The sequence below is a fragment of the Protopterus annectens genome, chromosome 8.part0, assembly GCF_019279795.1.
Source record: "Protopterus annectens isolate FY-2018-M chromosome 8.part0, PAN1.0, whole genome shotgun sequence".
In the NCBI taxonomy this organism is placed as follows: domain Eukaryota; kingdom Metazoa; phylum Chordata; order Ceratodontiformes; family Protopteridae; genus Protopterus; species Protopterus annectens.
The window spans coordinates 406,843,429-406,857,798 of NC_056741.1; the positions used below are offsets into that span (position 1 = coordinate 406,843,429).

Here is a 14,370-nt window from a genome sequence, read left to right on the forward strand (position 1 = left end):
GCAGAAGGGTACATTTAAATAATTACATGCTTTGGGTTGAATAGTTTTAGTCAAAATAATGTTTCTCTATTTGCAGGATTTTTGGTCTTACATTTGTTTTTATATTTGTTTGTATGTCATATGTATTACAATGTATTTGTGATGTTGGTTCACACCAGTATTTTTATAGTATGTACAATTTTAAGAAAAAAAAATTTGAGAGGCATACACCTTTTAGTTAATTATTGTCAATTAATTATGTTAATTATTTGTGCTATATAAGTTGGGACAGATGATGCTTGTATTGTATTATATGTTTATTCTGATGAAGTTTTTTATTTAAAAAGATGAAAGCGCTCAATAAATTATATTTTTGTGGATCCTGGTGTGCTTCATCCAACTATTTTACTGGTTTTGGACTTTTGTGCTTGGTTTAAATCTGAGAATATACTAAGGGAAAAAGGTCCAGTCACCCAGACTTGTTCCCAGTAGTATATCTAATAATTTTTTTTACTTTTCTTTTTTTTTTTGCCCCCCAAAAAGAAAATGGAAGGCCCAAAATGAACGAGGGAGACAGCGCAGACAAAAACACGATAATCAGGTACGTTCTGCAAAATTAAAGAAACGTACCTGCTTATCCTTTTATTTTGTCTGTCCCAGCTCTACCGAACCGTAAAGTCTCCCGATTTCTTTTTTTATTTTCAATTAAAAAAAAAAAAAACAGAGATCTTCCTTTCAGCATTGCTACCTCTGATGTACTGCATAAGCGTGGGAACACAAGTCCCTTACACATGGGCAGTACATCAGAAATGCCCCAGAATACCGGAAAACTGTGGAAGAGCACAGAGGCATTATACAATGACATTACTTAAGAAAAGTAAGTATTTTTTTCTTAAATAATGTCATTGTATAACAGCAATAACCCACGGCTGGGTGTGGGCAATGCTGGATTTACCCATGGTTGGCTTTTGCCCTCGTGACCAAACCACATCACACACCAAGCTTATATTTGAAATAGGGATAAGGATAGACTCTGCTTCACATGGATGGGGAGCCTATTCCAGAGCATGGGGGTCCTTTGAGATGCATCTACCTCAGCAACATGTTCTATTTACGTCTCAAGCAAAGTTTAAATCCTTGGATCTAATGTTTCTTGTGCTATTCATTTTGCAGATGTGCAAAAGGTCCATCAGGGCTGGATCTGATGATGCCTTATATGCCAAGCATAGATCACCTCTCGGTAACCTGTAGGAGACTGAGTATACAGATACAGCTTTAAGGTGACCTGTATAGAACAATGTGTTAATACCCTTGATTCTCACAGTAAGGAACCTGCGTGTGCATTCCAACTATTCCATATGAATGGTCAGGTACATCCCGAAGGGGGCACTGTACTCAATAATGGGTCTGATAAGGACTGATTAAAGCAGTACTGTAACTTCCTTGAACCTGGATGCCATACCTTTACTTATAAGTTGGGTGACATAAAATGATTTTCTTACTACCTTGGCTATGTGTTGGTCAAAGGCCAGATTACCGTGTACATATGTTCCCAGCTCCCTATAAAAAAGAAAACTAACCTTAGAGACATTTCTCATTATTTTTATGCAGCATACAAATACGTTTTCTTTTTAACAATCGTTCATTCTAACATTACATAACCTGCTAAGTTTCTGCCTGCCCTTAAACCTCTCTCCTTCTCCTGAACATTATTCTGTTTCCACAAATTCCATATATTTCTATGTAATTTGCTCCTTCCCTTTTCTAAAGATCCCACCTCCATTTTTTTCCTCTCTTATAATATTCAGTACTTCAAATACAGATGGTTTAGATATTGATTACCATTTTTAAAATCTGACAACTCATTATATTCCCAAAAAATGCTCTCAATTGCCTCTCTCTTTACCATCATACCTCTAGCATTTGCTGATTACCTGACATTATCTATTTTCTCTGAAGTCTGCTTGGGGTATAAAAGTACCTACGTAAACACTTCAAACAAAAATCCTAAAACATCTGGACTTTGTTGCATACCTGGGAGCCACACAGATGTCCTCCTACTGTTCCTTTGTAAATTGCCTAATCAAGTGACATTTAACTTTAAGACATTTTAAGTTAATGAAGATACAATCTCCACAATTTGTAAAATAGCTTCTGAACAACATCTTCCATTTTTTTATGTGAAGGACCTTAAAATGAAGTTCTTGTTTTACAAGGTATGGAACACTTGTGTTTGCCTTTCTGAGGAGTCGGGGAATATACAGAATCTCTAGACTGTATCAGTTCTGAGAATGATGTCAAAGCTTTTGACTCCAAAGAAGCTATGGGATAAGGCAGAAGCATCTTTTCATATACACAGAGCTTTAGTGAATGGCACTTTATCATCTTACAGGATACTAGGACAGAATCCTTGACAAATATGAAATAAGTATTATGATGTTTTCCTAAACAATTAAAGCACTGTCCATGCTTATCCTGAGATGGTATTTTATTCTTATACATGCAACTATAGAATGATTACAGCTTTATTGCATGAAGAAGATACAGCAAAAACCAGAACAGAGAAAAATACAGGAAAAGGTTACAGACTTTTTTTTTTTAACATAACAATAAAAGGAAAGGTGAAAGCCAAAACCTATTAAATGGGGACATTGTAAACAAAAAGCAAAGGTCCTCAAAATGCTTATTGGGGAAAATAACTGAAATGGAGGAAAGGAACCAATCAAAGCCTGAAACTAAGCATGAAGTACACCTATGGTATTCGGTTAGGATGTAAAAATGGCCACAAATCAAAACAAGTAACCTGGTGCCATTTCTCAGATACTGTACACTGAGGAGTGGCAACAGAGGTCTAGAGGGGAAAGTTTCTAGTAGTGCATTATGGAGAAAACAGGAGGAACTTAGCAGCCTGGATATGTTTCAAGTGGGGAGCTTCAGCTATCAATGAAGATGACCACATAGCAGATGGATACCTCGAGTCCTGTTACAATGTTCTCAAAAAACAAACAGAATAAGAAAAAAAAACTCTTTCTTTCTGTAACAAGGAAACCATCAAAAGTGAATCTGACAGGTCCCTGCACTTCAAGAATAAAAACCGTGCATCTCCTACAAAACATTGTGCTTCTGCACATCAAAACAGTATGGATCTGGAACTTAAGCAAATTCAAAAGCATGCAAAAGACATAAAAACACAAATTGTCAAGATGTAAATCATGAGCTACTTAACAATGCTTACCACAAAATAAAGTATAGCTGGGATTGTTCCTGTATACAAACACCAATGCATGCTGTTGCCTTTTGGTGGTCCCAAGTTATCATGCAACATCATAGAATTTCAGTTTATAAAAGCTACCATATGAAAACAAAAAGTATAATGTTAAATCGGCACTCAAACTCTGATAACCCTGGCAGAAAGTTGCTAGTGTAACAGTCACCAGTACTGCCGAGCATATTTCTGTTGATCTTATTAAATCATGTAGAAACTGAATAACAAGTATGTCACAAATTGCAACAATACATAGCAGACTTTGCATTCTAAGACTAAAAACGTTCATAGACAAATCAGTAAAGTGAACAAACACTCCATTAGCACAATATGTATGCAAGTCCATAACAGAAACTGTTTCATACCTGAGGTAATAAAGTAGTATGGGGAGTCCCCATATATTCCCACAGTTCCTGGTCCCAATGAATCTGCCAAGATGTTGATAACTGAATATGCCCCACTGATGATACCGAAAGCAAGACCAGAGACTACAGTGAAGGAAAGAAAAAGGATCAACAAAATACCTGAATGTTATAAATGTGTTTTTCCAAAGAGCATCTGACAGGCTGCCAACACTCAAATGTTTCCAATGTATGCATTTTATCACACATTTTTCAGTAGTTTCATTATATTTGAATTATAAAACAAACAAACAGAACTGTGCTGAAAATACATGCCTATTTATTTATTTAAACTTTGTTGATAGGGTTAGTTCTACTAGATCAATGTCCTCTCTTCAGGGGAGACCCCAGGTGGTTATTCATAATGAATTGAGGTAATTCAGCCAGGACAACTGGAAACTTCGCCCTACTCTTCAATAAGTTCCATGTGATCTTTACATCCACCTGAGCTACCATCAACTCAGGCAAATAGGGCCCAGGTTTAAAAAACCCTTGCTGCTACCAGAGAGTTCCAAAGTACAATTTTAACACCTTTATTAAATTATCACTTAAGACACAAGCAAACGCACATTAACATAAAAAAACAGTATTAACATTTTTCTATTTACATACATTATACATCACATATCTTTTCTTCCTTTGTAATTATCAGTCCAACATTGCAAAATATTGCTGAATTTCTGCCTTACCTTAAACCTCACTCCTCTGGAATATTACTCTGCATGTATTGTTCCCAAAATTTCCATTTACTCCTTTAATTACCGAAAGATTCCTCTTCCAATTCTTTTACCTCTTTAAAATATTCAATACTTCAAATACAGTTGCTTTAGACTTTGATTTCCATTGTTTAGTAATTGCATTTTTGGCAGCCAACATAATTAAACTTATTACGGCCTTAATATGTCTAAGGAATTTTGATCCTGTGTCCAAGCTAAAAAAATAGTTTCCTCAGTGGCAGCCATTTGCTCACCCAATATTTCTTACGGAGTACTTTGTACGGAATTTTTAAAATCTGCCAATTCATTACATTCCCAAAACACGGTCCCAGATACCTCTTTCTTATCCATCACACTTCCAACATTTGCTGTCTAACTGAAGGAAAATTATTTGAAGTCTACTTAGAATATAAAAAAAATACCTATGCAAACACTTTCCAAGGAAAGATACTAGATCTTCTGGACTTCATTCCATATTTGGGAGCCATACATATGTGCTACCATTGCTCTCTTGTAAATTGCTTTTCCAGTTTTCTTTCCAGTCTTTTTTAACTTCCTCTGATCAATTCTTATAGCTATCATGCAATATTTTATATGTCATACTAATTAGCCCTTTTTAACAGCAGCTTATTTCTAAGTTTGACTAAAACACCATCAAAGCAAGTCTTTCACTTAAGATTCTGCTATCCCTTTCTCTTTACCTGTACTCTGATATCAGTCCCTGGTAGTGAAGGCAGTCTCTAGCCTGCAGTCCAAAAGCCTTCTTGGCCTCATCCCACTTTACTACCTTTCCCTCTCAAGTCACTTGCTCCCAGTACTTTGGTTTCTTTGCCAATTTTATACCAGTAAATTCCAGCCCCCCACTTCACAATTTTTTCTACCCCTACTTGCAGTCATCCCTACTGGCAAAATCTCCATTCTAATATTGGCTTAATTCTTAGAATACTTCCTGCTACTTTAAGAATATAATTTTATGCATGGTTATTTTCCTCCTTAAGGATCTGCATCCAAAATCCCCCTCTCTCTCTTTCTCTACCGCTTGAACTTCCCTCCTGCTTCATTATCATCCTCTTCCATCTTGAATTATAACCTTCTGCTTGTATTATAAATATGAGCCTTAACTGTGTTGCTCTAAAATATCCCCCTAAACACATAATCCTAAACCACCTTTTTCTATTGGAAGTATCAACTTATCACACTTAACTCTTACTCTCTTCCCCTCCCAGATAAATTCCTTCAACTCTTTATTAATTACTGTCCACAACTTCTCTCACTGATAAAAATATGCCTGACATGCACATAAAACTAAAGGGACTAAAAACATTTTCACTGCTTATGTTATTATCCATAAACAACTTTCTTATTTTTTTGTATTATATTTTGTTCAATGTCTTCCTACATATCCTTAACTTCCATAACAGAAGCATTTTTAATCCATACTCCTAAATACTTCATCTTACCATGTCCCCATACATATGGGTATTGCTGAACCAATTTATGTGTAGGTACACAATTTATGGCTATAAACTTTATTTTCATTAATTGTATGTCCAGAAAAGACTTGAAACTGTCTCAAAATATTCCACAATACTGAGATGTCCTTTTTTGGATTTACAAGGTACAAAATATCATTTGCAAATAAAGCCAACTTTTCTCAATTACCATACCATTTACATCCATGCATTTAGACTCCCTTATTTTCTTTGTCAATGGTTCTAAATATAAAGAAAATCACAAAAGGAAAGGGGATACCTTTGCCTGGTTCCCCTGTTCAAACACAACTTACCAGAGAGGAACCCTCCCACTTTAATTCTTGCCTCGGATCCTTGATCTATATCAGGAAATGCAAGTGCTTCCATTGTCCTACTCATAAAATACCAGCTTACTCTGTCAAATGCTTTCTTGGCATCAAGACCCACCAACAACAGTGGTATTTTCTTAAGTTCTGCTTCCCTCTGGATCATCACTGTTCTATTAATGCTGTCAAATGTTTGCCTCCCCTCCACAAAACCACATTGATTCATATCTATCAAGTTTGGCAACACGTTTACCATTCTTTTAGCCAGTATAGAAAGAAACACTTTATAATCATTGTTTAAAATTGAAATGGGTCAGTATAAAGCTGGGTATGATGCATCTTCATTGCCCTTAGGTAATACAGCCACCACAGCTTTCTTCCAAGATACTGATGTTTCTCCCACTTTTAAAAATACTGTTAAACAAAATCTGCCAAATAACCATAAGTTTCTTCCTGCCTAACTTCCAAACTTTCACAGGAATACCATCTGTTCCTGGAGATATTCCTGAAGATTGTTTATACATTACAGTTTTTATCTCATCCCCTACTATGTTAGCTGTTAAATGTTGAATGTCATTTACGTCTAACCTTCGCATATTAAATCTTCCATACATATTTCCATTTTTGTGCTCATTCTTGACTTCCACATTTCTGTTTTATACATTTTATAAAATTTCTAAAATATCCCTAAACCTCTACATGATCACGTCATTTTTCTTATTATAGGCTCCATAAGTTTGGCAAAAAAACTACTTTTTTACTTTTAGCACAGCAACTTAGGAAGCAGAAAGTTTATATGATACGGAGTTATCAAAAAATAGTCACTTAACAGCAGTTTTTCTAAACTCATGTATATTATCCAAATTCTGCCTTATTTTCTCTTTAGCATTCTGTATTTATGCCTCTTCTTGTTCTGTGAGATTCCCCTTATTAAGCAGTACTTTAAACTTTGTCAGACCCTCAAAGTAATTCGTATTACTTCTTAACCATCTCTCTCTCTCTTTTTTATGTCTACCCTGTTTTTAAATTCCATTTTCATTTTATCCCACTCACTTGCTATAACTTTTGAAGATATTTCTATCTTCTCCAATAACTTTCAAATAATTTCCACTTAGATTCCTCCCTTTTTAACAGGTAAGTGGGAAATCGCCAATACCTCATTTTTACTTCATTACCCTGCATCTTTATCTTGTTTTTTATTGCTGCATGATCTGAAATAGTTATTGGCTGTGTGTTGAAGCTTTCAACTAAATGCATATGTTCCTGTGAAATATAATTTCTATCTAGAATAGCCCGGTTACTATACCTTGGGGAATAATATGTAAATTCTGTCAGAGTTCCTACTACTGAACTTCCAAAATGGCTCCACCCTGAGTAACAGCTTGTTTCTAGCTCTCCCAGTATGAAAACAGAAACTCAGCAGAGAAGGCCTGTAGACTTGTGTTTATGGGTAAATTTCAGTAACTGGCTAGTAAGTGCACTGCCTGGATGCCAGGAATAAAGAAATACAAAAGACCTGGAAAAAATCAGCTACAAAAAGTGAGGAAGAAACACTGATTGGGGAAAGTTCTGCAGCTGTTCAGCAAAAAGCAATGCAACCTTCAGACATGACTTCTAATAGCCTACAGCAAGATATAATACAACTGGATACAGACCTGGTTAAACTAAACAAAACACTGATGGAGTATATCAACACAAACAGCAAAAGACTGGAAAAAATGGAAGAAGATTTAAACAGATATTCAGATGAGATGATAAAGCTGCAAAAATCAGAAGTCGAAATGAAGAAAAGGCTGACTGAATATGAGACTGCTCAGGAAGAGATGTTTAAAAAAAAAAATGAATTAGAGGACAGAGCACATAGGGAAAACCTGAGATTTTCAGCTATACCAGAGAAGCTGGAAGGAACAGACTGCATTAATTTTATGAAAGTGCAAATAAGCAACTGGACTGGTATTCCACAGCAGTTGTTGTTAGTTGAAAGGGCACATTGTGTGTATACTCCACACCTAGCTAAAAAAAGCAACCTAGACCTTTAATAGTAAAAACACAATCCTACTAGCAGAAGGAGCTGATTCTGACAAAACTGTGGCAGAAGGACAAAATATTAATAGTGGGAGACAGCACAGTTTTTGTGAAGAATGATTACTCACTGTACACCAGGCAAAAGAGTAAATTCATTCCACTATTCAGGGAATGTCATGGGTGTGAGATTCGAACTGCTGTATCCAGCTATCTTTAAAGTATTCTTCCCTGGAGGGACAAAATCATTTTTCGATGAAGTGTATGTTAAGGAGGAAATACAAAAGTTTGTCCAACAAAAAGTGAGCTGTGAAACAGAAGGAGATTCTGCTTCTTGCTCTTCTGGTAAGAAAGACAGAGAGAGACTGTACCTATGAAAACTTTTCCAGTATCTCAACAGAAAATGTTGGAGAGAAGGAAGGGAGCACAAGAGTTGACTAGAAGAATCGAGAGTACGTTGGAAATGAAGCAGAGGCAGGATCTGGACAATGTAGAACGTAATAAAACCAGTAACTCAGTGTGGGATTACAGTGCAATAATTATATTTGTGAAACATGACAGAACAAGAAAATCTAGAAATATTGGGCTTTTTCAAAACTTCTTGGATTTGTAGGGGACTCTCAAGTATAAGCGCTACTTAATATCATTAATGCTCGCAAAAATGATTTTGGGTGGGGAAGAGGGGGAGAAAGCTAACTGTAAGTAAAGAAAGCATCTTCTTTTCTTAATAGTACTGCATTTGTGGTGTATGGTTTTCTATTTTTAAGTGTAATGGGGATTGTAAACGGGTGCTGTTTTTCTTTTTTCTCCCCTTCTCTTTCTTCTTGTACAGTTTTGAGAAATATGGGCAATGCAATGTATAAAAAAAAAAAAAAAAAAAAAAATAGTCTGGTTAAAAAGGCATGACAAAGTTAAAATTATGGGCTTTTTCTCATTCTTGCATGGGGAAATGACTGTATTAAGGTCCTTATATTGATTAGTTTTAAGAGAGAGCAAGTAAATGAAAAAGAATATTGAATATTATCAGACTTTTTTTTTCTAGCAAATACATGCATACACAGTAGCAGTTCTGTAGCTGGTCTTCATGTTTCCATGGAAACGATCTGATAAAGAGAAACTGGAGACAGTCTAGTGGAAGGGGACTGGCTGAGGAAAAAGAAAAAGAGAAACTGGCTAGGATATAATGTTCTCTGAAAGCAATCAGGGGTTTTCCCAGCTGGGAGGGCTTTAAACACAAGTCAAAACTAACTGAAATAAAGTTTTCTCAGTTTAACTTTAAATGTGATGGGGATACCAATATAAACAAGTGCTTTGGGGGTGTTCTTTTCCTCCCTTCTTTCTTTTCCTTTGTTCAGTTTTAAGAAATGTAGGCACTCCAATGTAAAAAGGGAGAGAAAGGAGAAATGGGGGAGAGAGGAAAGCTCTGGTTAGGAGTATGACAAAAGAAAAATCACTGCGCTTTTTTCCATGCTTGCATAGGGAAATGACCTTGTTAAAACCCTAGGTGTTATCAGTAACCAGTTTATTACAAAACATGTAAATGAAAAAGAATAATTAATATTATAAGGCTTTTTTACTGGTAAACAAGGTACCCTTAGCATTTTTTGTCTGGTTTGCAAGTCACTAGAAGACAATTTGATAAAGAGAAATGGCTTGGAGAAAGTGTTTACTGAAAACATTCAAATGTTTTCTCACCTGGGAGAGCTATAAAGATAGACAAAATCAAATAGCACTCACTAATAGCACAGGTTGCACCATGCATCTTAGCATGACTAACCTTTCTCTTTGATTACATCTAGCCTGTCTGTGTTGCTATCAACTTAGAACTTTTGTGTGCATTAGGAAGCAGAAACTTTAATATTTGAAGATGTACATAGTTTTGTGTGTTATTATTACGTTAATAGGTTTTAGGGGGGGGTTGTTTGTTCTGTTTGAGGGCTTTCAACAAACAAAAAGCTATGTATAATGTGACAGACTCAAACGGATAAAAAAAAGAACTGTAGAAAAGACCAACCTGCCGAACAGTATATGCATGTAACAAAAGTTGGAACTAGACATCTAACAAAAATGCAGTTATACATAAAAGGTGGTAACAACTATATAAGAAAATTATGCTTTCTGTAATGTCTTTCAATTTGAATGGTCTTACAGATAAATATAAAAAGAAAGAGCAGTAAACGGTATTAAAATGTACAGTACAAAAAGCTATGCTACAGGAGACACACCTGGAAAGAACTGAAGATTTGAATTTGATAAAGAAAGGTTTTCGGGATGGTTATTCAATGGAATATCTGGGGCAAAGGAAAAGAAGTACTTATATTAATTGCAAGATGAGCTCCAATAGTGATAGAAGAAGAAAAAAAAAAGATACTAATGGAAGATATATAGTACATACGGGGCTACTGGCAAGGGAGGAGGATTACACTGGCATATGCATTTACATTCTACCTAAAACTGCCATAATGGAGCTTAAAAAATTCTGGGAGAAATAATCAGCTTTCAGCAAGGAATATTACTTGTAGGTAGCAACTGGAATTTGGTTTGCAACAGTGAAGATGTGTCTGAGGGGCATAGAAGGGAAAATATAACAAAGGGGGGTAGATTTTTGAAGAATTTTATGAAAATGTTTGGCATGGAAGATGTGAATTCAGTACTTGGAGTTCGGAGTGAATTTACATATTCTCTAAGATACAAAAACTGAGTTAGGCAACATAGAATTTATATCTCAAAGGAACATATGCATTTAATTGAAGGTCTTGAAAAGGACCCAATAACTATTTCAGATCACGTGCCAATAATAACTAAAACAAAAATACAAGGTAATGAAATAAAAATGAGACACTGGTACTTTCCCACCTACTGGCTGAAAAGAGAGGAATTTAAGGAATGGGTTTTACAATTAATTCAGGAGTTACTAGAGGAGATAGAAATTTCTTCTGAAAATATAGTTAGGGAGTGGGATAAAATTAAAGTGGAGTTTAAAACTAGGGTGAAAATAAAGGAGAGAGAGATATTGCTAAGAAGTAACCACAATTATTTAAATGGACTGACAAATGTTAAAGTATTGCAAAATAGGGGGTATCTCTCAGAACAAGAATAGGATCAACTGCAGTACACTAAACAGAAAATAAGAGATTACCTTGATAAGATGCATGCGTTTAGAAAGACTGCTGTTAAACAATTATTTTCTAACAATAATTCTAGAGCAGAAAAACTGTTGGCACAATGACTCAGGCAACAGGAACTGGAATGGGCTGTCACCAAGCTTAGGAAGCCTATAACAAAGAAGATAACAAGACAGCCTGTAGAAGTATTAGAAATACTTCGAAAATGTTATGAAAGTTTGTATAAAGCAGAGAAATATGGAAACCAAGAAAAGGTACAAATGGAAGTGTTTATGGAATAATTAAATATGCCAAGAATAGAGGTAGATGAAGCTCAATTACTAACAAGATAGGAAGAGATGAGATAAAATGGCTATGTATAACCAATCTACAGGAAAGTCCCCAGGAGTGGATGGTACTCCTGTGGAAGTTTGGAAGCTAGAAGGGAAAAAACTGAAACATCTGGAAGGTTTTGTTTAACAGTAAAGGAGGAGAAATACCAGCATCCTGGAAGAAGGTGGTGGTAACAATAATACCTAAACAGGGTAAAGATCCATCAGATCCAGCTTCATACAGGCTCATTTCAACACTAAACCATGATTATAAAGTGTTTATGTCTATAATGGCTAAAAGAATGGCAAAAGTGATACCAAAATTGATAGACATATATCAGTGTGGTATTGTGAAGGGGAGGCAAACATTTGACAATATTAACAGAACACTTATGATCCCGAGGGAAGCAGAATGTAAGAAAATGCCACTGTTACTGGTGGGTCTTGATGCAGAGAAAGCATTTGGCAGGGCAATGGTGCATTTGCTTTCCCTGACAAAATTATAAGGTTAATTAGGAGTAGATATGAGGGATCAGTGGTGAAAATTAAAATGAGTGGGGTCCTCTCTGACAACTTCTACTTGAGTAGAGGAACCAAGCAGGGCTGTCCGCTTTCCTCGTTGTTGCTTGCATTATATTTAGAACCATTGGCAAAGAAAATAAAGTACTCAGAAATTCAATGATATAATTGGTACGGTGGTAAGGAAAAGCTGGCACTGTTTGCAGATGATATTTTATACATGACAAAACCAGAAGGGGACAGTACAGTGTTGTGGAACATTTTAAGACAGTTTCAAATCTTCTCAGGATACAAAATGAATGAAGCTAAAACAAAGGCAATACTGGTAAATTATGTACCCATACACAATTTGGTCCAGCAATATCCCTATTTATGATGACATGATAAAATGAAGTATTTAGGAGTATGGATTAGAAATGACTCTGTTGTGGTAACTAAGGCTATGTAGGAAGAGTCTAAACAGAAGATAATATAAAAATTGAGAAACTGAAAGCTTTGTTATATGGATATAGATACTAAGATACAAGCAATTACAATGTTTTTAGTCCCCTTAGTTTTATACACAGGTCAGGCATATTTCTATCAACCAGAGGAGAAGCTGTGGATAGCAATTAAAAAAGAGTTGAATGATTTTATCTGGGAAGGGAAGACAGCAAAGGTCAAGTGGGATAAGCCAATTCTTCCAATAGAAAAAGACAGACTAGGATTACCCAATTTGAGGGGGTATTTTGGATGAACACAGTTAAGGCTCTTATACATAGCACAAGCAGAAAACTACAATTCAAAGTGGAAAGGAATGATGATGATATGGAGGGCTCAACAAATAAGGAGATATTGGGATTTTGAATGTAGACTCTTAAGGAGAGCAACAAAAATCATACAGAATATTATATTCATAAAACAGCAGGGAGTACTCCAAGAACTAAACCTGCATGAGAATGGAGAAAACAGATTGTGTCAATAGGGATGACTGTGATTAGGGATACAGATAATAAGCAAGAGGGAGCTGGAATTTATTAGAGACAACTGGCAAAGAAACCAAGGTATTGGGAGCAAATAACTAGAAAGGGAAAGGCAATAGAATGGGAAGAGGCCAAGAATTTATTTGGACTGCAAGTTAGAGATTGCCTTCCCTATCAAGGACTGATACCAGAGTATAGGCAAACAGAAAGAAATAGGGGGGTCCTAAATGAAAGACCAGCACTGGTAGAGTTTTTAATAGAATCTAGAACAGAAGCTGCCATTAAAAAGGAATAATTAGTAAAGCATATAAAATATTGCATTATAATTATAAGAATGAATCAGAGGAGCTTAGAAAGGATTGGGAAGAGAGATTGGATAAGCAACTCAGACAATGGGGGGATATATGTATATCTCCCAAATATGCAACAAAGTCTAGAAGAGTTAGAATCTTTGCCTAGAAGTGTTTACACGGGTATTTGTATACCCCAAGTAGACTCCAAAGAATTTTTCCTCAGGTGGATAACAAATGTTGGAGGTGTAACAGGCAAGAAAGAGGTGGCTGGGAACATATTTTTTGGGAGTTTAATGAGCTAGCAGACTTTAGGGATTCCCTGCGAACCATTCTGTCAGAGATGATGGGAGAGCAGATTGGACTGACTGGGGAGATGATTTTTTTGAGCTATGATACAGAATTGGAATTGCCTAGACATAGTAAAGCCTTGCTGAGTCTAATTATGGTGGCTGCCAAAAAAAAGCAATTATTAGAAAATGGAAATCAAAAGTTTAGACCAACTTTACTAGAAGTAGCGAATGTAGTAACAGAGATAAAACAACTGGAATTGTGATTGTTAGAAAAGGGATGGAGCAAACTACATAGAAAAAATGGGACTTGTGGGAACAATATATGCAAAGAAGGGATGAAGTTTAAGGTGCAGGATTTGAATGAGCCATATAATGCTTAACTGACAATGACTGGATAGATCATAAGTGATGTTTAATATTTGCAACTACAGTTGTTTCAATGGTGTTTCTGATGTTACTAAATGCACATCTTCCATTCCAAATATTTTCAGAACTTTCTTCAGAAATCTACCCCTCTTTTGTTATATTTTCCCTTCTAGGTCTCCCTGATACTCCCTCGCTATTACAAGTCAAGCTCCAGTTCCCACCTATAAGTAATACTGCCGGCTGAATGTTAATGTTTCCGCTTTACCTTTTTTGTTTTATTTTCTTTCAGGTTTTCTAAATTTCTTCTTCCTGGCATCTAAGCA

General features: G+C 35.8%; 1 protein-coding gene across 2 annotated transcripts in view; it reads right to left on the minus strand.

Moving 5' to 3' along the window:
- APH1A (aph-1 homolog A, gamma-secretase subunit) overlaps positions 1-14,370 on the minus strand; it is a 543,117-nt gene that overhangs the window by 327,648 nt on the left and 201,099 nt on the right. For both annotated transcript variants that reach the window (XM_044079916.1, XM_044079915.1), the window contains exon 4: positions 3,610-3,732. In XM_044079916.1, coding sequence (XP_043935851.1) covers positions 3,610-3,732 — 123 coding nt within the window. The remainder of the gene's footprint in view (positions 1-3,609; positions 3,733-14,370) is intronic.